The 23,889-nt window shown below is 42.5% G+C and overlaps 2 protein-coding genes across 2 annotated transcripts in view; both read left to right on the top strand.

Annotated features, from left to right (window-relative positions):
* The window catches only part of LOC105987968 (poly [ADP-ribose] polymerase 14-like), a 37,947-nt gene extending 35,634 nt beyond the window's left edge, over window positions 1-2,313 (top strand). The window contains exon 17 of the mRNA XM_013019415.1: window positions 226-2,313. Within this exon, the coding sequence (XP_012874869.1) occupies window positions 226-515 (290 nt within the window). The 3' untranslated portion in view covers window positions 516-2,313. The remainder of the gene's footprint in view (window positions 1-225) is intronic.
* Window positions 2,314-4,472: 2,159 nt separating this feature from the next.
* Parp14 (poly (ADP-ribose) polymerase family, member 14) overlaps window positions 4,473-23,889 on the top strand; it is a 35,900-nt gene continuing 16,483 nt past the window's right edge. Inside the window, exons 1-8 of the mRNA XM_013019416.1 lie at window positions 4,473-4,679; window positions 8,865-8,995; window positions 9,930-9,963; window positions 11,428-11,670; window positions 14,925-15,161; window positions 16,896-19,138; window positions 22,592-22,828; window positions 23,175-23,396. Coding sequence (XP_012874870.1) covers window positions 4,493-4,679; window positions 8,865-8,995; window positions 9,930-9,963; window positions 11,428-11,670; window positions 14,925-15,161; window positions 16,896-19,138; window positions 22,592-22,828; window positions 23,175-23,396 — 3,534 coding nt within the window. The 5' untranslated portion in view covers window positions 4,473-4,492. The remainder of the gene's footprint in view (window positions 4,680-8,864; window positions 8,996-9,929; window positions 9,964-11,427; window positions 11,671-14,924; window positions 15,162-16,895; window positions 19,139-22,591; window positions 22,829-23,174; window positions 23,397-23,889) is intronic.

The raw sequence follows: 23,889 nt of genomic DNA, 5'->3' as shown, positions 1-23,889 counted from the left end.
TGCCCGGGCTGGCTTTGAACCGCGATCCTCAGATCTCAGCCTCCTGAGTAGCTAGGATTACAGGCGTGAGCCACTAGCGCCCGGCTTGTCCCTCCATTTCTTAAAGTACACACTCTAAATATTTAACTGAATATTCTTCTTACATTATTTGACAAAGTGGGCCAACCATGTCAAATTGTATACTATGCTGGAATTCTTTAAAATGATTTGTTTTTCTCTTCACAGCTGTGAGCTACGGAAAGGGAACCTATTTTGCTGTCCATGCCAATTATTCTGCCGATGACAGGTACTCCAAACCAGATGAAAATGGGAAAAAGCACATGTATTTTGCACGTGTACTCACTGGAGACTATACAGTTGGATCTCAGACAAGCATTGTGCCTCCGCCCAAGGACCCTCATGCTCCTACTGAACTTTATGACACTGTTGTAGATAATGTTCACAATCCAAGTTTATATGTGGTATTTTATGACTACCAAGCATACCCAGAATACCTTATTACTTTCAGACGATAACATTTTTCTTCCTTCCCAAAAAATACTGTTCACAGTCACCTATCTGGTTATAAGACAAAGTTCAGTTGTTCTGTTTTTCTCTAACATCAAATCATTTTAAGTGAAGTAAGCTGGTCCTTTAAAGACAAATGCCACTTTTTTTCTCACTTGTGAAAGCTAAGGGAAAATGAAACAAAATACAAAGAAGGTCATGATAATAGGGAGAAGGGAAAGAGATGGGAGGGGAGGGGAGAAGGAATACATGATGAGGAAGGGGAACAAGAAACAGCCACAGAGGAGGTGGAATATAATCAAACAACACTCTATGTGTGTATGGAAATAGCAGTAAGAAAACCTCTGCTTTGTACAATTTAATTCATGCCAATTTTTTAAAAAGGAAAATCATTATTGCCTGGTACATAATGAGATCATTAATACTAAAATTTATTTTTGTTCATGACTTCCAATCACTGACAGACTATAGACTTTAAGAAAGAAGTTTATATGTAAGATGAAGATAGAATTTATTTTAATTTAGGGAGATCACCAACTTACAGAACCAGAATCTCTTCCACAAAGCAAAGCTTTTTAGGATGTACTTTTTGATTGATGAGAGGTAGAATATCAGCCAGCCTTGATTCCTGGTTCTTCTACTTCACAACCACAGATAATATTTGTGTAATAATTCATATCTGTACTTTAGGGTTGATCTTGATCAATCATATTGATTGATATATTATCTTCATGTTAACTTGGAATCACAAGGAGGAAGGACAGTTCGAGGAAGGTGCTCATGGTTGAGCTGAGAAAGACACAGATTGAACAAACATCACCTGTTCCTAATCAGTGACCTGCCCTCATCCCATAGAGTTAAAAGGTAACACCCATGTATACCACAGATTGTCTTCTCCAGGGCTTGGCTTGCAACATGAAATGCAATGTGCAGGATGTTAAGTTGAAACCTATGGAAGGGAGAGAGAGGAAGCAGAATTGGTCAAAGAGGTCAAGCTGTAATGCAGGCCTCACAACAGCCTCAGAGAAATGCCATGGGTTGCTCAGCTCACAGGATTAAAAACCTGTAGGAACTGTATTATACTAGTAAGGATAGGTTAAGCCTCTATGCTTCCCTTCCATTGGCTGGGGCTGTCCTACGAAAGGTATGGCCTGGGCAAGATGGCTGTGAGCAAGTCTGAACAGGTTGAGCAAATCGCACTTCCAACAGTTAAGTCAAGACACCCTTCCATAAAGGGGACTCTGCATGGTACAAAGAGAGATTTATACTAGACAACAGAAGTTTGCAGACAAACTGAAAGGGAAGATGTTGATGAAGTAGACAAAGTTAAGTTCAATCCTAAAGTGCAAACATTAATTGAACAAATATTCACTGTTGTACAAATATTGGCTATTCGGTGGAAGAGTAACCAAGAACATGGACACGCTTTGTTGAAGGCTACTCCCACACAAAGCTCCTCTTCCCTGGATGGCGGGGTACTAGCTTTCTAAGGAGGAAAAAAAACTTTCAGAGGGAAGATGCAAAAGAAAGTAGAATTGAGAGAGGATGAGTACGCTGTGGTGGGAGTGGGCTCAAGTGAATAATGCAAAAGAAAAACCCAGAAGACAAAGTGCTATAGAGACTGAAACTCAATGCTTTCCTTCAGAACCTTCTGTGGATTTTAATACTTGCTATCAGATCCCCTGGAAGCTCCTATCCAAGCACTCAGCAATAATTAACGTGTAATAATGAATAATGTCTTTGTAAGGCATCCAGAAATGGACACTGACAACTTACCTAAATAAAGATTTTCTTTTGAAAGATGAAAATAAATCTGATCCTTTTTTTCTTATCAACTGATGATGTAAAGAAAAAGAAAACTAACTTCCCAGTTCTGGACCTCCAAATACTGAGGGATTGGAATTGCTGATTTCCCCCGGTGTTTGGGGGGGGGGGTGAAACAGGAACCAGGCCTTGTAACAATCACGTTGTTTAGCTGAGGGCTGGGATCTACCTGCTGTGTTTTCTGCACTTGCCCTCCAGGGGTCCAGGGTGGTTTAGAGAAGATCACCAGCGCCATCTGCTGGTAGAATATTGAAGGTGCTTCAACTCTATTATACCAAAAGTATAAAAGCTCAGGAAATGTCTTTGGCCCATACAGTAGTTGACTTTCTTCATCTTAAAATTCAGCTTCATTGTGATTAAGACATGAAATGCAAGATCTAGAGGTGAAAGAACCTCTGACACTGGCAGGCTCTGACACCTCACCCTCCTACAGAATCCGTAGGGATAATCGCCCACTGCCAAGTACAATGGACAGGCTGCTGTGTGCGCTCAATCTCTCTCCCTCTCCCTTTCCCTCTTCCTCTCCTTCTCTCTCTCCCTCTCCCATTCTCTCTCTCCTTCTTCCTCTCTCTTCCTCTCTCTCTCTCTCTCTCTCTCTGGCTTGCCCCTGATGATTTGGAACTGTCCTCTTTCGACATATGCCACCAAAGAAAGACTTCCACTTTCTCCTGTCATCCTCCTGTCCTCCTACCAAAGTTTACTCTTGCCAGAGACCTTCCTATCTTAAAAATATTTAATCCAGGAAACAAATATAACATCATCTGATCCTGTGACACCTCCCCCCTCCCATCCCCAGCGGCTGCTAGCTCCTACACTCCCCTGCACACAGCCCCTCCCCCCACCCCCTCCCCCACCCCCACCCCAGCCAACTCTTCTGGGAACTGCCCGCTGTACTTGCTGACTCTGCTTCTTTCCCTCTTCCAGTCCTCAGGCCAGTGCCCTGGCTTTCTTCCCTCCTCTTCAGCGGATAGGGCTGCCAGGGCTCCAGCATGTCAACACACTCTGCTCCGACTGGAGATATCTAACGCTGGAAGGAAGCATAAGGCCCCTCTGCCACCGGAAACACTCCCCACCTGGAGAATACACGCTTTTCAGTCTCTCTCTCCCACTCTGTCTGGCCTCCCTAGGATCCTGACAACTGTTATCCAGCCATTCACTCCCCTGTGTGTCCCATAGGTAATAGTGCAGTGAGACATCTTGAGTGTTTCCTTTGCTTCTGGCTCACAGGCTTCAGTACCAATTTAGACTCCATCATGTCCTCATCGTCCTCGGCCAGCACCCTGGTCCTCTCTAGTCTCCTTTGGTCCCAGGCCCTTCGGCTATCATATGGCTGGTCTCTGACTCCACTTCACCCACCAGGACTGACCAGATGGAGCTGAACAGAGCAATCACACCATGGAGTCCTCTCCAATTCCCAGCCCTCAAGGTTATCTCGGTCAACTCTAAGGCCCAAGTGGCACTGATGCTGTGCCCAGCCCTGCAGGCTCGCACCCTGGGTGAAGGGCCTCATCCCTAGTTTCAGGAGCCTCCTGCTTTCTGTCCCAGGGCACCACTGGCTCCTGGCCCAACTCCCTGTGCCTGCCTTTGCCCTAGCCCTTGCGGGAACTCTGTGAGAAGGATTTGGGCGGATCCATCCAGATGATAAGACACTGGTGAAGTGTACCACCCAAACCCCCCGAGGGTCTCATTTCCCTGACATTGGCAAACATCCAGCCTTGACGATCCAGGAAAACCAGCTCAATGGCAGAACGCAAAGCTGGGATCCATCCATCTATGGTTGAATAAGTGGGAGGCCAAAGCCATGAAGATCACAGTTTAAGAATCACTTTTTTAAAAAAATCTCTTGTTAACAACAGCAACAACCAAAGACGACTTGGAAGAAAACTGGAATGACTCTGTTCGAGCGTCTGCTTGGGTCGGCACAGGTGGAGGGAGGGCCGATGCCAGCCCCAGAGGGTTCGCGCATCTTTGCTGGGGCCAGGGATGACGGTGGGGAATTGGGGTGGGGGAAGGGAGGGAGTTGGTGGAACTATCGGAATCCTGAAGCCGCTGAGCCCCAGACCGAAACTAAAGGCCAGATGGAGTTTCCTGGAAACGAAAGCGAAAGGGGCAAAAGGCGCTTTCCGGGTCCGGCAGTCGGAGCAGAGGCACCCAACCGAGGATGGCTGGCGCGGGCCCCTTCCCGCTGCTGGTGGAGGGGTCCTGGGGTCCCCAGCCCCCCAAGAACTTAACTGTCAAGCTGCAGAAGTACTTCCAGAGCCCGAAGAGATCCGGAGGCGGCGAGTGTGAGGTCCGCCAGGAGCCCGGGGACCCACAGCGCTTCCTGGTGCTCTTCTTCCCAGATGATGGTGAGGGGCGCAGAGGAAAGGTTGGGGAGGGGGGGGGCGATCTGCCGTCTTCTCCAGCAACCCGGGAGGGCGAGTCGCAGTGTGGTGGACGGGGTCGCAAAATGGACACAGAGTCCACCCAAGGGTGCTTTGTGTACACCGAGCTGCTTCTGGGAATCTCTCAACCTCAGATCCTTCTCTGACTTTCCCGTTGTTGAAGGAAAGAACGAGATTAGGAAACATGCGGGTCGCAGGGACTCCTCAAGGGTGGTGGATGTAACCAGTGGTTCTGGGGTCCCCGGGGGGGGGTCAGAGGCCCTGTCACCTGCTTTGCGTTGACTAGTGGAGGGGAACGGGAGAGGGTTGCTGTGTGCCCCTGTCCAGGGACCCCTGTCTCCCCTCCTCCGTGTCGTGGTGGTCCACACTTTCGGGAGCACCGCTGGCATTCCCAGACGATATGGGTTGAGAGTTTTGATTCTGGGTCAAGTTCTGTCCTACTAAGCAGCTGAGCCCCCGAGGGGCCCCCCCCCACCCCTTTCCTCACCCTGGTGGATTCATGAAGGGAGATCTAGAGCCATTTGTTATTTGCTTGCTCAGGGCTTTCGTGGAAACTCCAGCTTCTGTTCCAGCCTGCCACCTCCCCCCTGGGATTTCTTAGCCTGGTGACAACCACCAGTGGTCCTTGGGATGCAGACAACAGTCATCTTCCTGTCTTTGGACTTGTGGAGAGGCAAGGAGGCTCTGGGGCCCTGCAGTTTGGAGAGATACAATGCCCCAACAGGGCCCCGGGAAGGGGACACTGAAGGAAAAAGGGAAGGATGCAGACAGGTTAGCAGGAGAGACAGAAGGGAACAAGAGACCCGCTTGGCCCTTCTTATAGAAGACTAAGAACAGTTCTCTCCAAGGATTAATTCCACCACAGAGTGCTCAGAAGGAGAACCGCATAATGTTAAGTCATTTCCCTTCTCCTTTCCCCTTTCCTAGAGGCTCCCCCACTTTGATTCCAGCATCAGGTCACCCTTAGGGGGTTCTTTCTTCTCTAAAATCTCACTGTCCTCAGGAGCAGCTCTCAGGTTGGAGTACAGACCACCTGCAACCTGGTCAGCTGCAGGACAGGTTAGCCAGGCACATTCCCAGCTCTGTGCTAGAGACTCAGTGCAGGGGATGTGATAATGGATAGAAATCAGCCGTTTAACCAGCCCTGACAGCTTAAGTTTAAGAATCTGTTGTTTGTTGATAACCCCAATTGAACAGAACTGGAATTTAATATACAAAATGGCAGCAGCAGAGGAGTGCCATCTCACAAAATATAATTTTTGTGACAATAAAGTGAACTTAATTTGAGTCTTCAAGCGGACACAATTGCAACCTCTCTGCTCAGTTTTCTTACTCCCCAGTTTTCCCAGTCCACTCCCCCTCTCCCTCCACACCCACAGGCTGCTCTAGTGGTCCCATTGGTCTGCCCTCTCAGCAGAGACAACTCAAAACTTACTAAGAATCAAAACTGTTTAGTGGCCAACACTCTGAGGGTGTTGAAACCCCCATCAGTATCTGTTTCCCATTTGAGGAACAACTTCCTCCCAAGCATGGCTAAGCAATGCCTGGCCTCTCCAGACAGTCTTAGGAAATGCATTCTTGTTCTAGAGAGAATGACCAGAAGTGGTGTCGGTGGGCGCAGGTCACAGTGTATGGTAGCATATTTACTCATATAAATATAAATAATCTGAAGGAAGCCAACCAGCACTATTTGAAACATTTATTCTATAGCAAAGAGAAACAAATTAAAAAAACTGGATTTCACTTTCTGTATAGTTAACTAGATATCTGAGCAGTTGCATGCAAATTTACTTGTAGCTCTTTTCTGTGCTGGGAATCAGTCTTAGGCTACTGGTTCATGTAACTCATGGAAGTGTTCTCTATATTCACTGAGCAACATTCCCAGCTCCTCACAAAACATTTTAAATATTGGTTTAGAGGTGTACTTTTTTTGGGGGGGGTCAGTCGTGGGGCTTGAACTCTGGCCCTGAGTGCTGTCCCTCAGCTCTTCAGCTCAAGACTAGTGCTCTACCACATGAGCTACAGCGCCACTTGTGGTTTTCTGGTGGTTTATTGAAGATAAGAGTTTCACGGACTTTCCTACCAGGGCTGGCTTTGAACCGCAATCCTCAGATCTCAGCTCCTGAGTAGCTAGGATTACAGGCATGAGCCACCAGCTCCCAGCTTAGAGGTGTGCTTTATAATCATGATTTCTCATCATAATTTGACTCTTGATCATTGCTCAGGAGCCCAGGCATCCTTGGAGTAAGGAAAGCCATTTCCTTAATAAACTCAAATGTGGACCACCTAAGGTTGGTGCAGGATGAAGGCTGTGCCTATGGGTGAGGGGAGCTGGACATCAGTTTCTGTTCTTCTTCCTCCCAGATTCACCTACTTTCTGTTGGGATCACATACTCACACTACTACCATCTCTCTTCTGGAATACCACACATCCACACATACTGCACACAGTCTGAGAAGTGACTGGCATGTTCAGATACCTGGATAGACTGTCAAAAGTCCAGGAAAGAAGGAAAGGAATGCAACACAGAGGTACAAGGTCTCGGATATTGTGGCATATAAAACAGCATACATTTAGCCTTCTTTGGTCTTACCCAGTCCTCTATCCTCACTCCAGTTCAAGTCCAGCACCCCCATAAGGAGAGGAGTTAAGAGCCTCGAGTTTCTTCTCAGTTTCATTCAAAGGCCTGTTTCAGATTCTAAGGCTCATCATGGTTCACTGAGACACAAACGTGTTCATGCTGCCTTTTAAAAAATTCTCTTGAGTCAGATCAAAACACAGGAAACTCAGGATTCATTCCAGAGTCACAGCTGTAAATATTAGAGCTCTCAAAAGCCTCTTTCTGAACTCAGCACCATCTCGCTCTGTTGACCATACCCATTCCTGTAAATTCCTCCTTCCATTTCCTTCATGATCTGAGACACACTGATTGCTTTTTTCTCTCTCTGGCCACTCTTGCCAACTCCCTGGCTCTCTGTTGATACATAACTACAACTTATATCCACCTAGTTTTTGAGGACATTACCAAGCACATTCACAGACAAAATGTTAAGTAGAGAAGCTGAGGCTTCAGAAAAATTAAGGTATTTCCTATGGTCATTCACCTAGTTTATTGTGGAGTTGGAAGTTGAATCTAGATCTTTGGATTCTTATATCCACTACCTAGTTTTTCAATGTAGCTCATCTGTTGTCTCTCTCTCTCTCTCTCTCTCTCTTTTATTTTTGCTCTCCTATCTCTTCTTTCCTACTCCCTTTACTACCAGATGTGAGGTCCTTATCATAAGACAGAGGAATTGGTTCAAATGCTTTCTAACCGTACTTCTAATTCTGTTCATGGCTATCTGAGTTACCTTTCTGAAGCATGGTTGCATCCTTCTATGTCCTAGGCTTCCCTAGCTCTCCATGGGGTTTGCTTTCTCTATTTCACCTCAGCATACATTAATATTGCTTCCTTTTGAATACCTACTGAGTGTCAGGTACTGTGAAGTGCCTTAAATGTGTCTTCAATTAAATGTACCCAGTCTTAGTACAAGACAGTATCCATTTGCCTCATTAACAGATGAGACTTGAGCTACTTTGTAATTAATGCTCACTAACCAATATGCTGTCTGTGCTAGTCAAATTGCCAGTACAATGAAAACAGGAGAAAACACCTTTTACAGAAGAAAGCTCTATTTTGGCACAACAATTCTGGAGATTTTAGTCTAGTCAGTTGGCCTATGGCTTCTATGCCTGGGGCAAGGTAGTATGTCTTAGTGGGTGCACTTGTGGGGAGGAAGCCTTCACCTCATGGCCAGAAGTAACAAGGGGAAGAAGCTGGGGTGCACTATCCCTGCAAAGGCACAGCCTCCCACCCCCATCACCTAACTGCCACCAAATAGGCTCCACCTCTCATTAGCATTACAGGCTGGTAGGTAAATCTTTAACACATAAGCTCCTCAGGGAAACTGCAGATCCAAATTGGAACACTAAATATTAAAAAATGATGTATAAAGATGAAATTAGAATCTATATCTATTTATTAAACTTTTCCCCTTTCTACTGTACAGAGCCTCTTGAAAAATTGGGTAAGTTATTGAAGTGACTTAAAAATCTTAGAATAATTATAAAATAAAGAATGTCACTTGAATGTTTTCTTGACATTTCAGTTCGGCAGAGGGTTCTGGAGAAACAGAATCATGAGTTGGAATTGCCAGGAACAGGAACATTCAAGCTCACTGTCCAATTGCCCACAGCCCCAGATGAAGGCTCGGTCTTTAAGGGGGAAATTCTAACAAAGGTAAGCCAGACGGAGCCAGGGTTCAGAGGGATCTGGATGATCTCCCAAGCTTCCAAATGTGGGAATCTCAAAATGTGGTGGAATGAGGAGAAAAGTGGCTAACAATATTGAGGGAGTGGGGAAAGCTGTGTTGAGGTAGTATGACAAGATGGAGGGAAGGTACCTTTTCCTTTGATTTTGGACATTTCATGAAAGTCAAGATTTGGCCGGGCATTGGTGGCTCACACATGTAATCTAGCTACTCAGGAGACTAAGACCTGAGAATTGTGGTTCAAAGCCAGCTTGGGTAGAAAAGTCCATGAGACTCTTATCTTTAATTAACCACCAGAAAACAGACGTGAAACTGTGGCTCAAGTGCTAGCCGTGAGCAAAAATTGCTCAGGGACAGTGTCCAGGCTCTGAGTTCAAGCCCCATGACCATCACCACCACCAACAAAGTCAAGATTTGTGGTCGCAACGATATTGGGGTATAAAATCCTGGGTCTAAAAATTAAATAAATAAATACAATAAAATCCTGGATCTGTGTATCTTGGTTCTTTATACCCTACAGCTTGTGATTTTGTTGTGCTTTTACATTGTTTTTAGAGGACAGCTATCCAGACTACTTGTGCTGTTTAATTGTAAAATAGATGATCAAAAAATGAGATGACTTCTATGAAGCTTGTTATAAGCATTGAGTTAAGTCAGGAAAAACTGAATTTACAGGCCAGTTTGGGAATTCTGTTGGGTTTTGTTTTCACCAATGATCTGTCCCTAGCAAATGGATATGCTGTGACATGTAGCCCCAGATTGCATTCAAGAGCCCCATATGGGAGTGTTCCAATATAATTTCTGTTTTTCCTACAACTTCAGGCTGGTCTTATGGATGATTTCTTAATTTAAGATTACAATTATGACTAGTCTATTAATGGTACTTCATTGTTTGGGTTTTAGGAATCCAGGGTGAAAGAAGATGTCAAAGAACCAGGTAAAACTTCAGTTATTGTAGCTCAAGCATTCAGCAAGCAGTTCTTCTTGCATTAAAAAAGACAGGTTGGGGGATCTTCCCCTTCTCCTACCTAAACTTTTAAGAACCAGGGCCTGCTCAGCTTGGAGCTTCCTTGGACTATACTTTCTTAGTGCTTTGCATACCATGCAAAGGATGAACCCTGTGGATTCCTCTGGGTTGAAGTGAGAAGGATGGGAAGAGTTCCCTGGGGGGCTGGAAGATGATTGCAGTTGAGGAGTGGGAAAGATATTTCCACAGTGAACTAAAAGCTAGAGCCCACTTGTACCCACTAGCCAATGAGAAACGAGGACAAGAATATGTTGGAGAAAGCTATGAGTCCATTAGCACTGCTTTGTGAGTACTGGCTGTTCCAGGTATGTCTTATGGAACCTCAGCAAAAAGGACTGACTTCTCAGTGGATCATGTCTTCCTAGCAAAAAGGACTGACTTCTCAGTGGATCATGTCTTCCTAGCATTGGCACCGGAAGTTGACGCATTGGCACAGGAAGTCAGGAGCTCTTACCTTACCTGCTGGGAAACAGCCAACAGCCCAGTAGATCAAGTTGCTTTCTCCAAATTGTCTAGTGATTGTTACTCAGAATCCCCTTTGCTTCTTTTTTTCTATCTAATTTTATGCACTTTTCAAGACCTTCACAGATTTCCTCCTGTTCTCTGAGCTCTTTCAGTAGCTGCTCAGCTGCTTTGTCTCTTCTTCTGAGTCCTGATAGGCTTCTCTTGTGACCAAGCTTTTAATAGTCATGGGTTATAAAACTTGATTGCTTGAAAGAAGACTTACTGTTCAGTTCACTTAGTCAAGTGTTTTGGGGCTTTGATGTATATACAATTAAGACCCATGCCCAAGGTCACATAGCTAAAGAGTGGCAACCAGGGATTGAATGTGTGCAGCCTTATCCCAAGCCCAGTCCCCATTCCATGTGGTCATACTTGTCTCACTCAGTACTGTTATGTTGTATCTCACTCCTTACACTATATTTAGTTAGTGTGTATGCACATCATCAGATGTTCTTGCATTCCACCAGGGCACCAAGCAGTATTTCTTCTATTCAGTGATCATTTACTGAGTCTCAGCTATCCACCAGCAACACAAGGATGAACAAGCCTGGGTCTTGCTTTTGAGATGCTTAGTTCAATCATTGTAATGGAGGGCTGTGATAGAAATAAATATCAAGTGCTATGGAGGACAAACTGTGCTTCTTGGAGAGTTAAGGCACAAAAAGTTTTGATTACATTGAATTTAAGATAACAGTAATATTAGTAGAAAATAAAATACTACGTCTTATTTTTTTAATTCACTAAAGCAAAAATCTATCTAAGAGCTTGCCAAAAGTTGGCTGAAAGATTGGAAAAGTAAGGGTCACATCTTAAGTCACACTTTGCTATGACCATGTAACATCTGTACATTTTTTGTCTCTCCTAAATCAGATGTATCAGAAGAGCTGGAAGCAAAACTTTCTCTAGATAGTACAACAGAAAAACAGGAAGACATCCCAAGAGAATGCGAATACGTTTCTTCTTTGGTGGCATTTGAAAATCTTCAGGCAAACGTGACTGATATAATGTTGACCTTACTCGTTGAGAATGTAAGTGGCCTGCCCAGTGATGGCTTTCAGATGGAAATAAACCGAGACTTCGATGTTGCTGTGGTTACCTTGCCAAAGCATATAGGTAAGCTCAAGGGCATTTCAATGGCCAGTATTCTTTCTGTCTTGAGATTTGGGACACCACATCAGAGAAAAGTTAAAAGAAAATAGCTAGTAAAAAGGACTACATGTTAATAATACATATTAATAACAATTTTGGAAGAAAAGAAAGTTAGCTTTCAGACTAAATTCTGATGTTTAATAGGTTGACTTTTATTGTATGAGTTCATGTGTGTGTGTGTGTGTGTCAGAGAAAGAGAGAGAGAGACAGACAGACAGACAGACAGACATGCACAGAGAGAGACAGAGACCGATAGACAGGAAGAGACACAGAAATAGAAATCTAAAGTCTAGGGGCTGGGGAGGTGGCTCAGTGGTAGAGCGCTTGCGTTGCATGCCTGAAGCCCTGAGTTCGATTCCTCAGCACCACATAAGCAAAAAGAAAAAAGCCAGGAGTGGCGCTGTGACTCAAGTGGTAAGGTGCTAGCCTTGAGCTGAAGAGCTGAGGGACAGTGCCCAGGCCCAGAGTTCAGGCTCCATGACTGGACCCAAAAAAAAAAAAAAGAAATCTAAAGTCTAAAGTTACTAACATGATTCCAGGTAAAGGAATGAGCATTTTCATTCATTGAGAGGCGTAAGTATTGATTCTAAGGTGGACTTACTCAAAGCAATAATATTAACAATCACACATAGTGCTTGCTATCAATTAGGTACTATTGCTAAGCATTTCATAGGTATTTATTTATCTCTCTTTCAACAACCTTGTGGCAATACCTCTCAATTGGCATAGACAAAGGCACCTATATGCTGATAAATGGAAGCACTGGATTTGAACCCAGGTATCCAACCTCTAGAATTTGTCTCTTCTCAGTCTTACCATCTTGTACCTTAGGACTTTTTCTGTATGTGATACAGAAGCTCTTTGAGGTCACTGTCATGAGGAAACACAATCTTCACCTAAAACAAAGGAGCTTTCCAATTCAAGCCCTCACTGTCCCATGACCATGGTAATGGAATGGCTAATTCAAAGCACAAGTGATGGAGTCGTAATTCTAGTTCTGCCATTCATCTAGTTAGTGTGTTTTCTGTGCCTCGCTCTCCTCATCTATAAATTAGGGACCATAATAACAACCTAAAGTTCACCATGATCAACTGAGGTGATTCTGGAAAGGCAATTAACATCAAACCTAAGACAGGTAAGGCATCAGCAAAAGAAGTTATTCTAGTTTCAAGTTTATTAGTATTATGATAAAAGGAATATCTGAAAGGACTCATTTTTGTCCATCGGTGAAAAGGTTCTAACCCCTCCTGTGTTCGTCAGCCTCTTATTAATTTAACAAATACCTGAGACAATCAGCTTACATAGTGATGTTTATTTGGTTATAGTTTTGGAGGTTGCATTCCATGTCATTTGACCCTATTGTGGTTTTGCCTCCATGGAAAAGCAGCATGTAGGTAGCAGAACACGGCATACTCATTACCTCCTGGCTAAGACAGAGAAAGAGGTCACCCTAAACCCTTCTCTCCTCCCAAGTGACCAAAAGACCTCCCACTAGGCCCTACCTCTTAGTTCACTCCACCTCTCAGCCTTTAGTGTATGGGTCTTAGGGGATCCTTCTAGAGCCAAAGTATAGCATTATAGTGTGCTAGGCACTGGTGTGGTTGCTATGGGCAAAAAGATGAATAAATCATAGTTCTTGCTGCGGAGGAACTCACAGTCTGGGACAGGGAAGAAGCTTCCATTTAAGTGAATAATGATACAAGAGGAGAAGGTGTGGTCTTGCCTGTGAGCAACAAGCTGTGGGAAGTGGGAAGAAAGATCCAAGTGAGGTATACTAGGGTTGCACTTGAGAAGTCTGTACTCCAGTCATACTGACTGCATGTATCTAAAATGAACCAAGCCATTTCAGGCAGATGCTTTCTTGCTTGTCATGTCTCTGTATGTTATCCATCCAGCCTCTCTTCTTGTTTAAAATCCAGATGAAAGACCATGTCCTCTGCAAATCTGATTCCAGTTAATCCCATAAGACACAATGTGTTTTCTCTCAAGCCTCTTCCCTCCAGAATGACAAGCTGCCAAAGACTTGTTAGAGTCATCTTTATGTCCCCAGAGTCTAACGCAGTGCTTGCTATAGGTTTGACCCACCCTCAATCCTTAATAATTTGAAAGACATAGTTGGGCTGAATTCTGAAGAATAAACAAAATTGCTGAGGCTGGGGCTAGGGTGGATGGTGGAGCATTTGCCTAACCTATATACAGCCCAGGGTTTAATCTCCAGAACAGTAAAAATCAATCAATCAATCAATCAATAATAAGGAAAGGAATACACCAGAAGCAGGAAATGGCATGCAAGGTGGATTTTTAAAATAACAGACTGGCTTTTTTTTTCTGCTAACACAGGAAATAAAGTGATGCTTGGAATCAAATAGCCAGAGCCACTGTAAACTGGTTAAGGAGTGTGAGCTTGGAATCAAATAGCCAGAGCCACTGTAAGCTGGTTAAGGAGTGCGAGCTTCTCCTGCAGACAGGCTGCTCTTGAAGGACACGAGAAACGAGTGAGATGAGATGCTATTGCAGGTTGGCAAGGGCTGTGATTGGAGACCCGTAAGACATTCATGAGAGTGTTGTTCAGAGATTGGAAATTTATTTTAGGCATGCAGATTCCTATGGAAGTATTAAAATCTTGTGTTCAAAACTGGAATGATAGCTTCTTCTTGCATACCCCTTTGTCTGGCTAGCCTGGAGTCTGAACAAACTCGGGTTCTGTAGCAGTTGAGCCGCATCACCAACCCTTTTGGCTTTTTCATTTTGTAAGTCAGTTTAGGGCCTTGATTTTTCCCATCTCTGCCTCCCACATAGCTGAGGTTAGAGTCTGAGCCAGTTCAGTTCTTTTCATCTTAATAGATGTTAGTATTATCCCCACCATTGGTCCTCAGCTCTACCTAGACCTGAGCCCCTCCTTGCCCCAGACTTTCCGCCATAAAGCTGGCTACTCCCTCTCTCCACCCAGACCTGCCTTGCATGCACCTAGCTCACTTCTACCCTCACTTTCTCCCCAAGTTCTACCTGCCACCTGGATAGGGGCAGAGGCCATGTGCTCCCTTTCCAAGGGAGATAGGGCTTCTCTAATAAACCTTATAATAATCTTTCTCCTGTGCCTGCCTGCCTCTGCGTGGTCCCCTCAGATGGTCATGAAGGATTCTTACAATAGACAGGCCATTTTTTTTCTGTATACTTTAGTGATATAATAATTTTCTGATTTTTTTTTTCTCTTGCAGATCCTATGAAATTTATTGATGATTGTGCCAGGCACCATTCAATTAAAAAACTTCAGATTTCTCCAAGACTTCTGGAAAAGACAAAAACAATCAGGGTTGAAAATCTGCCCCCTGGTGTTGATGACTTCCAGTTACAACTTTACTTTGAAAATCCATTCAATGGAGGAGGAAGAGTTGCCAGTGTTGAGTGTTTTCCAGATGAGAGTTCAGCTCTCGTTGAATTTTATGACACAAAAGGTAATAGCTCTTAGCTTATGATATTGGACATAAACTAAGCCAATTTTAGCATGTCTTAGCAATTACTTAAATTCTGATGCATTTTATTTGATATATGTTTTTTCAGAAATTAATGATCAGTTTACCTGAGATACAATGCTTCCTAAAGGCAGTGACTCAGACTAAAAAGAAGCATGTTTATAAAAAATAAAAGATTTTCTAATGAGTCACCATCTGTGAATAGATTAAAAAACTATGATAGGTCATTTTTATAACCTTTAAGTACAATCTTATTAAAATAATGAGTTTAAGCTATTGGTATACATTTTCAAATTGTTTTCAACAGGTTTTGGTAAAGACATTCTTAATAACATATAGATTCTACAATTGTAGTTATTGTTTGTTTCACCTATCAGTGTGATCACTCAGTGTGGTCACTTAAGTGTGGTTTCACATGACCTCAGGATGCAGAATATAAGATTTATAAAATTAACTTTAGATAATAGAAGTCAGATCCAAATTCAATCTCACTTTGGGGCTTACTGCTTTATATTCTTCAGTAAGTTACTTTAACCCACCAAATCCACTGTTTTCTCCTTCATAACATGTCCATCACCTGTTGTGATGACTAAATGAAATAATCCTGCAGGGAACTCGACATAAGGTAGCAATTAGTCATGCTAGTGGTCACGGGCACAGCCTTTCCGGGGAATTTTTTCCATCATGCCTGACATCAGCCCTGGTTCCCAGTCACTCACAAGGTGAAATCATTTTTAACATCTTTCCACCGTGGATACTATTTTAACATATGTTGTTTGGAGGCTAACTTTAATTTCCTTGATGATATTTCTTATAGCTGCTTAGCAACAGAAAATGAGCAAGGTCTAGGAGAATGAGAAACACACACACACACACACACACACACACAGAGGTCCTGGTATAATTGACAGGAGAGAGACTGTAGTAGGGGCTGGTTTTATTGAACCATAGTTTCTGGGCTGAGCTCTCACATGTCTCTGAGGAGGATGTTTTGGCAGAGAGAGAGAGAGAGACCATGGACTGTGGAGATGAAGGATGCTGAATATTAGCTCAGATAAAACCTTACTTAGCTTTTTTATATTTATATTTGCTCTATAAAACCCTATTCAACTTACCGAGCTGTTCCAAACCTCAGCTGTATCATTTATAGATAAGGATGGTCATAAAAGTACCTACAACAAGGTTGTTGTAGGGATTAAATGAAGTATATTTAGTTGCACTTAGAATAGTGTCTGACACATGGTAAGCTATCAGTTATTTGCTTCGCCTAGGAAAGTTTTTAATTTAATCTAAGTAAACTGCTAACACTTAAATTCTAGAACTGTCCAAGAAGGAACAACACAATACTGGGATAAGTTTCAAACTGAGCAGAAAACTATCATTTGCACCAGGGAAAATATTATCTGTACACTTGTGACCAAACTCATATCTGTTTCTTCATGTGATGGGGATGCATCCATGATAGAAGAAGAAACAGAAAATAGGACTTAATTAGGAATTTAATATCATGCTCTTGGGTAGAAAGCAGTAGTGTTATTAAATAAGATCTACCTGTGGACTGTTAATAGATACCAATTTATCTTTGGACACTTTGAGATAACTAGTGGCTTTTCATAACACATGAAAGTTCTATAGCCATTAGGGATTTCACTCTAGAAAAATTTTGTTTTGTTTTATTATCACATTGAAGGTGACCTTTTTATTTTTATTTTAAAGAGTTAGACAACATCATGTCCAAGGAACATAACTTCAATAAGATGCCAATATCAGTCTTCCCCTACTATATCTCTTTGGGCACCGCCTTGTATGGTAAGGAGAAGCCTCTGATCAAGCTCCCAGCACCATTCAAAGAGTCATTGGATCCACTCTTATGCAAGTTTTTTCAGAAAGAAGGGCATCTGATTGAGGAGATAAACAATGAAATGAGGCATTGTCACTGTGAGCTAACATGGTCCCAACTCAACAGTACAGTTACCGTCAGACCTGCAACCACGCTGGGCAGCCAAACAAGATCAAAAATCAAGACCTGGCAGAAAGATGCATCCACAGCACTCTCTGGCATCAGGTCTAAATATGAAGTTATCTCACTCCAAGTGGAGCCAGGAGTGTGGGACACCATCAAACAAGATATAGAAGATGATAGGATTTTGATTGAGTTTGATACAACTGAGGAGATGATGATTTTAGCAGGAAAATCAGAAGATGTGCAAAACATTACCTTGAAAACCAAGGAATTAATAGAAAACACCATGCAAAAAATTAGAAAGGAACAGGAGAGTCTGGAGGAAAAAGTGGCCATTTCTCCAGGAAAGTATTTTCTTTTGTGCCATAGTGGTATCCTGAACCACCTAGGAACAGAGTGCCCAGAGATGGAACTCTCTTACAATGAAGCCACTCACTATCTGTGCGTTAAAGGACCCCGTGCAGATGTGTATAAATTAAAGAGTGAAGTCCTGGCAGTGATGTTTTCCATGGTTCAGAAAACACTTCAGATTTCTTCTGAGGTCTCCAACTTTTTGCAACAGGTAGACTGTAAAGAATTGTCTCAGTTTCTCTTTATAAAACAGAAAGTTCATGCAATCTATGAACTAAAAGATACAACTGTTGACTTGACCAGCTGTTCTGCTAAAGATCAGGCACAAGCTGAAGAGCAAATGCTCAGTGGCTTAAATTATAAACGCATTGAAGTTGAAGACAAGGAAATTCTTAATAGCAACAAATGGAAAAAGAAAGTTAATGATTTGCAAAAGAAACACAATTCCCACACAAAGGTGGTGGCAATCACTGAATTAACTTCAGGATCTCCAGCTGAGGTGATCATTGCAGGCTGTGTGAAAGAAGTCAATGAAATCTATACCTTGCTTTTTGACTTCTTGGAAAAACATATGAGAATAGAGAGATTCATTGAGGTCAAGCCATCCTTGCTTCTAGACTACTTCAGGGCAAACAAGAAGGAATTCTGGCCAAAGAAGACAGGTGTGCAGGTAATTTTCAAGCCTGAAAACAGAAAGAATGGCATTTTACTGATTGGTACCAAGAGTGAAGTACTAGAAGGCACAGACATCATTGCAAAAGTTCAGAATTTAATCTGTGTTAAAACCTTTAACATTGATAAGCCAGGAGCCAGGCAATTCTTCCAGGATAAAGTGTTGTTTTATAGAAGTGAGGTCAGACGGTTGTATAGCTGTTTCATTGAACTCCAAGAGGACAAAGGAAAGGAGGAGGAGGGCAACAGCTTTAAGAGGGAGCTGGCCTCTGGTGTCATGCTGATTGTGAAGCAGGGTGACTTGACTCAGTTTCCAGTGGATGTGGTGGTGAATGCTGCAAATGAGAACCTCAAGCATATTGGTGGGCTTGCTGCTGCTCTCTTAAAAGCAGCTGGCCCTGAGCTTCAAGCAGACTGTGACGAGATAGTGAAGAAAAGGGGCAAGATCCTACCTGGCAATGCGACCATCTCCAAAGCAGGAAGGCTCCCTTGCCAGCGTGTGATCCATGCAGTAGGGCCTGTGTGGAAAGAAGATAACGCCCAGAGGAGTATACAACTATTAAAGTCAGCTGTGATTTGCAGTCTTCTTTTAGCTGAGGACAACAACTACCAATCCATAGCCATCCCAGCTGTTAGTTCTGGAATGTTTGGCTTTCCCTTACGACAGTGTGTGGAGACCATTGTTAAGGCAATCAAGGACAATTGTCAATATAATCACAAAGGTAGCTCCTTGAAAGAGATTTACCTTGTGGACCCATCTGAGAAGATTTTTGGAGCCTTTGTTGAAGCTATGAAAACTATATTCAAAGACCCAACTTCCCATCCCAAGTCAGAGTCCTTATCTGATATGGCCTCCCCCGTCCATTTAACAGCGGTAGACCAACCTGTAAAGGTAACACAGGATCAGCTATGTCTGGTATCGCCAAGCGGCCTGAAAATGCTGTTGGTGAGTGAAGATGTACAGAATGCTAAGGTGAGTGTCTCTGTTTAGAATCATCACCAAGGTGCCATGATGCTTCTTAGTCTGTGGCTCTCTCATAGTGGGCCAAAGGAAGACATGGAAGGGGAAATTAAGAGATGTTAGATGCTCTACATCCCTGTCTTGAAATGGCTTTCCTCAGATAAATTATCAGTCACACTTATTAGCAGAAATTGATCCATCATTTGTGAGAATTGAAAGGCTCTTGAGATCAGATCTCTAGGTTCCAATAAGTGTCAGAGTTGATCTTGATATCATATTATCATAGTATAAAATATCATATGATACTGCATTTACCCTTGCCATTTTTTGGAAACTTTGAGAAGATACAGAACAGAGTATGGGGAATGCAAAAGAAAGCATCTTGTCAATGGAGCTGAGCAGAAGTGAGCTTGAAGAGCCATTAGCACCAATACCAGTTTGTTGTTTGTATGTGGAGAGGAAGAGGAATAAGGAAGTGGATCTGAGGAAGGTCTAGGGATCAGGTATCAATTACAAACAATTCATGTAGAGTCAGGACAGGTAGGGAGAGGGATGCTGGTAGTTAATATGATTTTTTAAAGACATTTAACAGTTTTCCAACATGGGTTCCAACCAATCAGAAGAACAACTCTATGCAACAAATATGGTCCACTCCAGCTCTGCCGGGCTGATCTTCTTCCAGGGAGTAGTGGAAGAAGGATTCCTGGTGGGAAGTTGAAAGAAGTAGGGCAAGTGTGAGAGAATAGGTGGAGTAACTCCCAGGCTAGCTTCCAAGCCAAACTAATCACTGTCTCACAAACCCCCACAATCAGGTGTATGGACTTACCTGGTAGCTAAAATGGACAGCCTGTAATCAGAGCTGTTCCCTTTGCCTTGTTAAGGGATCTTCGGTTTCCCCTTCCTCTCCAGAGGAGCTGGAAATGAACTTAGAACTCCTCACTGCTTCTTATTCCGTTGCATCCATATCTCTGTGGTTTTCTGCCTTCCTGCCACCCTTTTGTAATCCCTCTCTTTCTTCAGAATCTAGTAACTCCTGGGTTATTAGATTCTCATTCACAGAGTCAAAAAGGCGAATGCTTTAATCTACCATCTTGTCTTGCCCTCTACTTTTCTATTTTTCAGTGGACCCATCCCCAAAATGTGGTATACATAAATTCATACAATTTGTGACCTTTTATGAGTGATTTATTCCACTAAAAATATTTCTAAAGTTCATACCTTTTCTAACATTTCTCAGCACTTTATTGATTTTTTTGTGACTGAATAACATTCCATTGTATGTCTATGTATTTTTTAGACTTTCAGCAGCCAGTGAAAACTTGTGTTCTTTCTACCTTGTCTTTTCTTTTTCAAGACTCAGGATTGAACTCAGGGTCTCATGCTTCCAGACAAATACTTTTCTACCTGAGCCACACCTGTACCTACTCTTTGGTTTTTATGAGTCCTGTTTCTATGATCATTTGTTTACAGTATGTCCATGAACAATTGTTTTGGTTCGTTCGAGTATCCATTCTCAGAGTGGCATGGCTTGGTCCCTTGGAGACTCCATGTTTAATTTGAGGAACTGCTTTTTATTTGCTATAGCTACTATTGCAGTTTGTATTCTTGTCAGCAATGTCAAGGGATCTGGTTTCTCCACATCTCTGCCAAACATTACCATTATTTGTCTACGTTCATATAGGAGTTTAGAGAGCTAGAAGTGCTTTTACTGGCATTTCTCCACTAACTAATAATGTTGATTTTTTTTTCTGGTTGTCCTGGGCGCTGTCCCTTAGCTCTTCAGCTCAAGGCTAGCACTCTACCACTTGAGCCACAGTGACATTTCCGGTTATCTGGTGGTTTACTGGAGATAAGAGTTTCACAGACTTTCCTGCCCAGGCTGGCTTTGAACCATGATCCTCAGATCTCAGCCTCTTGAGTAGCTAGGATTACAGGCATGAGTCACCAGCATCCGGCAATATTGAACATCTTTTCTTGTGTTTTTTGGCCATTTGTGCATCTCTTCAGAGAAATATCTGGATTTTCCCCCCACTTTTATATAGTGGTGTTGTTTCATTATTGAATTTTAAGTGTTTTTTTATGTGTTTTGAGTATACGTCTCTTATGGGTACAGGTTTATGATTTGCCAATATTTTTCTTCTATTATATGGGCCAAGTTTTATTCTTTAGTTCAAGTTACTTCTCTTAAAGAACCTTTTGTTGTAGTGTAAAATGACAAAGAAAATTAATTAGATTTTTTTGACAGGAAGCTTAAGTAGTAGTGAGAAAACATAGTTAATATTGATACTTTGTGACAGGTTTTATGTAGGCTGATTGACTGTGTTTTCTCATTCAATGCCTTGAGGTGAGTTCTAAAATACTGTTCTTCTCACTTCTCATATGAAGGAATGATATTTAGAGGGCTGAAATAACTTATCCAAGCTAGCAATCCAGTAGAGCAAGGATTCAAATTTATAAAAGGTTCTTAATTATTGTACTATTTTCAGAATATCAAAAATAATTTGTCTCTTTTTTCTTTAAAGTTAAATAAACACACAGAATGCCCTCTTCAATCAAGAATCAGGAATGGCAATGAGTTCTATTCTTGGTCTCCCTTGTCACTGAATGTGAAGATGTGCTTTCTACTCCTTTCCTTCCCAGAGCTGTGTAGTTTCCACTGCCCCAGTAGCTGCAGTGCAATACTCTGCAAGTCCCACAGAGGACAGAGCGCCTCCTCCTCTCTCTTGGCCTCACTAACACAGCCTAATGATGGCTCATGTGCACTCTGAGAAAAAAAAAAGCTTTCATGTCTGTTCACTGTGTGTGGATTAGCACTCAAGGTGGTTCTTCCACAATCTGCCCCTAAGGGTATCACTTCTACCCTGGCTGGCAGAACCTCTCTGTCACGTTTGAACAATGCATCACACACAATCCACCATGAGTAAATACCGGCCTTTCTCTGTCACTCTTTGCTTGTTGTGAACATTTCCATCTCAGGTCTCCCGTAGCCCATGGCATCTTTGCCAGCCACTGAGAGGGTCTTATTCAGGACTCTTCTAGTCATCTTGGCCCATTTATATGTCCTTTAGGGTGGGAGGAGGTGCTTGAATTCAGGGGCTCTCGCTTGTTTACTTTATTGCTCAGCTGTTGTACTACCACGTAGCCATGCCTTTACCCTAAATTTTGCTAGTTAATTGAGCACGAAGTCTTGATGACTTTTTCTGTCCAGGCTGGCTTCAAAACCTGATGCTCTGATCTTAGCTAAGAGTATAGGTATGAGCCATAGATACCCCGTTTATAGGTTCTTTCCTGTCAGCTGTCTTTTGTCCTGGAGAAAAATTTACTAACACTTGAATTTCTATTTCAGTATAGAACAGTTAATGCTGACTTGAATCCCATTATGCTGAACTCAGTGGCTCAAAGGTAGCCTTGGGTGTTGAACACCTTCTGTGAGAATTTGAAACAAATATTTGGTTTGTCTTTTAGACCCACATCATTGTCAACTCTGTTGCCTCAGATCTTGCACTCAATAGAGGGCCCCTCTCTCAGGCCCTCTTGAAAAAGGGTGGGCTGGAGCTTCAGGAGGAGTTGAAGGCTGCTGCACAAGGGATCACTGCCAATGTGGGCACCATATTCCAAACCAGTGGTGGTAATCTGGACTGCCACTACGTGCTTCATGTGGTAGCTCCAGAATGGGGAGGTAACAGCACATCTTCACTACAGGTAAGGCCTCGGTTTAAATTCAGCAGGAAGGGCTGGGAAGGTGGCTCAGTGGTAGAGTGCTTGCCTTGCATGCCTGAGGCCCTGGGTTTGATTCCTCAGCACCACATAAGCAAAAAGAAAAAAGCCGGAAGTGGCACTGTGGCTCAAGTTGTAGAGCGCTAGCCTTGAGCTGAAGAGCTGAGGGACAGTGCCCAGGCCCAGAGTTCAGGCCCCACGACCGGACCCAAAAAATAAAAATAAAAAAATAAATTCAGCAGGAAAATGGCTAGGTTTCTTTCAGTATACTAATGTCATCTGTGGAGAATTTCTAGGCAAGATGTATAAAGATGTGCTTTGTGCTTTTCAGATCATGAGAGACATAATCAGAGACTGTTTGGAGATCACTGAGAAGCTATCTTTACAATCCATTGGATTTCCAGCAATAGGAACAGGAAATTTGGGATTTCCTAAAACTGAATTTGCTGACTTAATTATTTCAGAAGTATTGAAATTTAGCAGCAATAATCAACTGAAAACTTTGCAAGAGGTTCAATTTCTGCTGCATCCAACAGATCATGAAAATATTCAGGTATATTCTTGCTCATTTCTGGTGAATTTGGCTACCTGTATTTGGAACCTAAAATTCTCAAATGCCTTCTTACCTAACAGGATTTTCTTTTGGTATGTATTTCACATACAGGAAAATAAGAGAATAGTATTAACTCATAGCATGACAAGTTGCAAGAAAAACTAAAGGTACTGAAAAATAATTAGCTCTTCATTCAGGAATGTGTTCGGCACATAGAAAAATAGATTACATAAGCTAATTAGCCAGATTGTGTCTATTCTTCTGCTTCAACTGTAGTCAACCTATGGCCAATATGTTGGATCTCTGATTCTGCTTATATTCCTTTCTCTCACATGATTTTGAAGCAAATCTCAGATTTACAATTTTATCCCAAAACAATTCAGCAATTTATTTTTTAAAAGGATCCTTTTTTTTAACAAGTAATATAAGTATGTTACAATATCATATTGTTTGTGTTCCTTTTATTTAATCAATCATAAAGTCAATGTTCAAA

Source organism: Dipodomys ordii, unplaced genomic scaffold (genome assembly GCF_000151885.1).
Source record: "Dipodomys ordii isolate 6190 unplaced genomic scaffold, Dord_2.0 Scaffold45, whole genome shotgun sequence".
Classification (NCBI taxonomy): domain Eukaryota; kingdom Metazoa; phylum Chordata; class Mammalia; order Rodentia; family Heteromyidae; genus Dipodomys; species Dipodomys ordii.
This window is presented reverse-complemented; position numbering and strand designations above follow the sequence as displayed.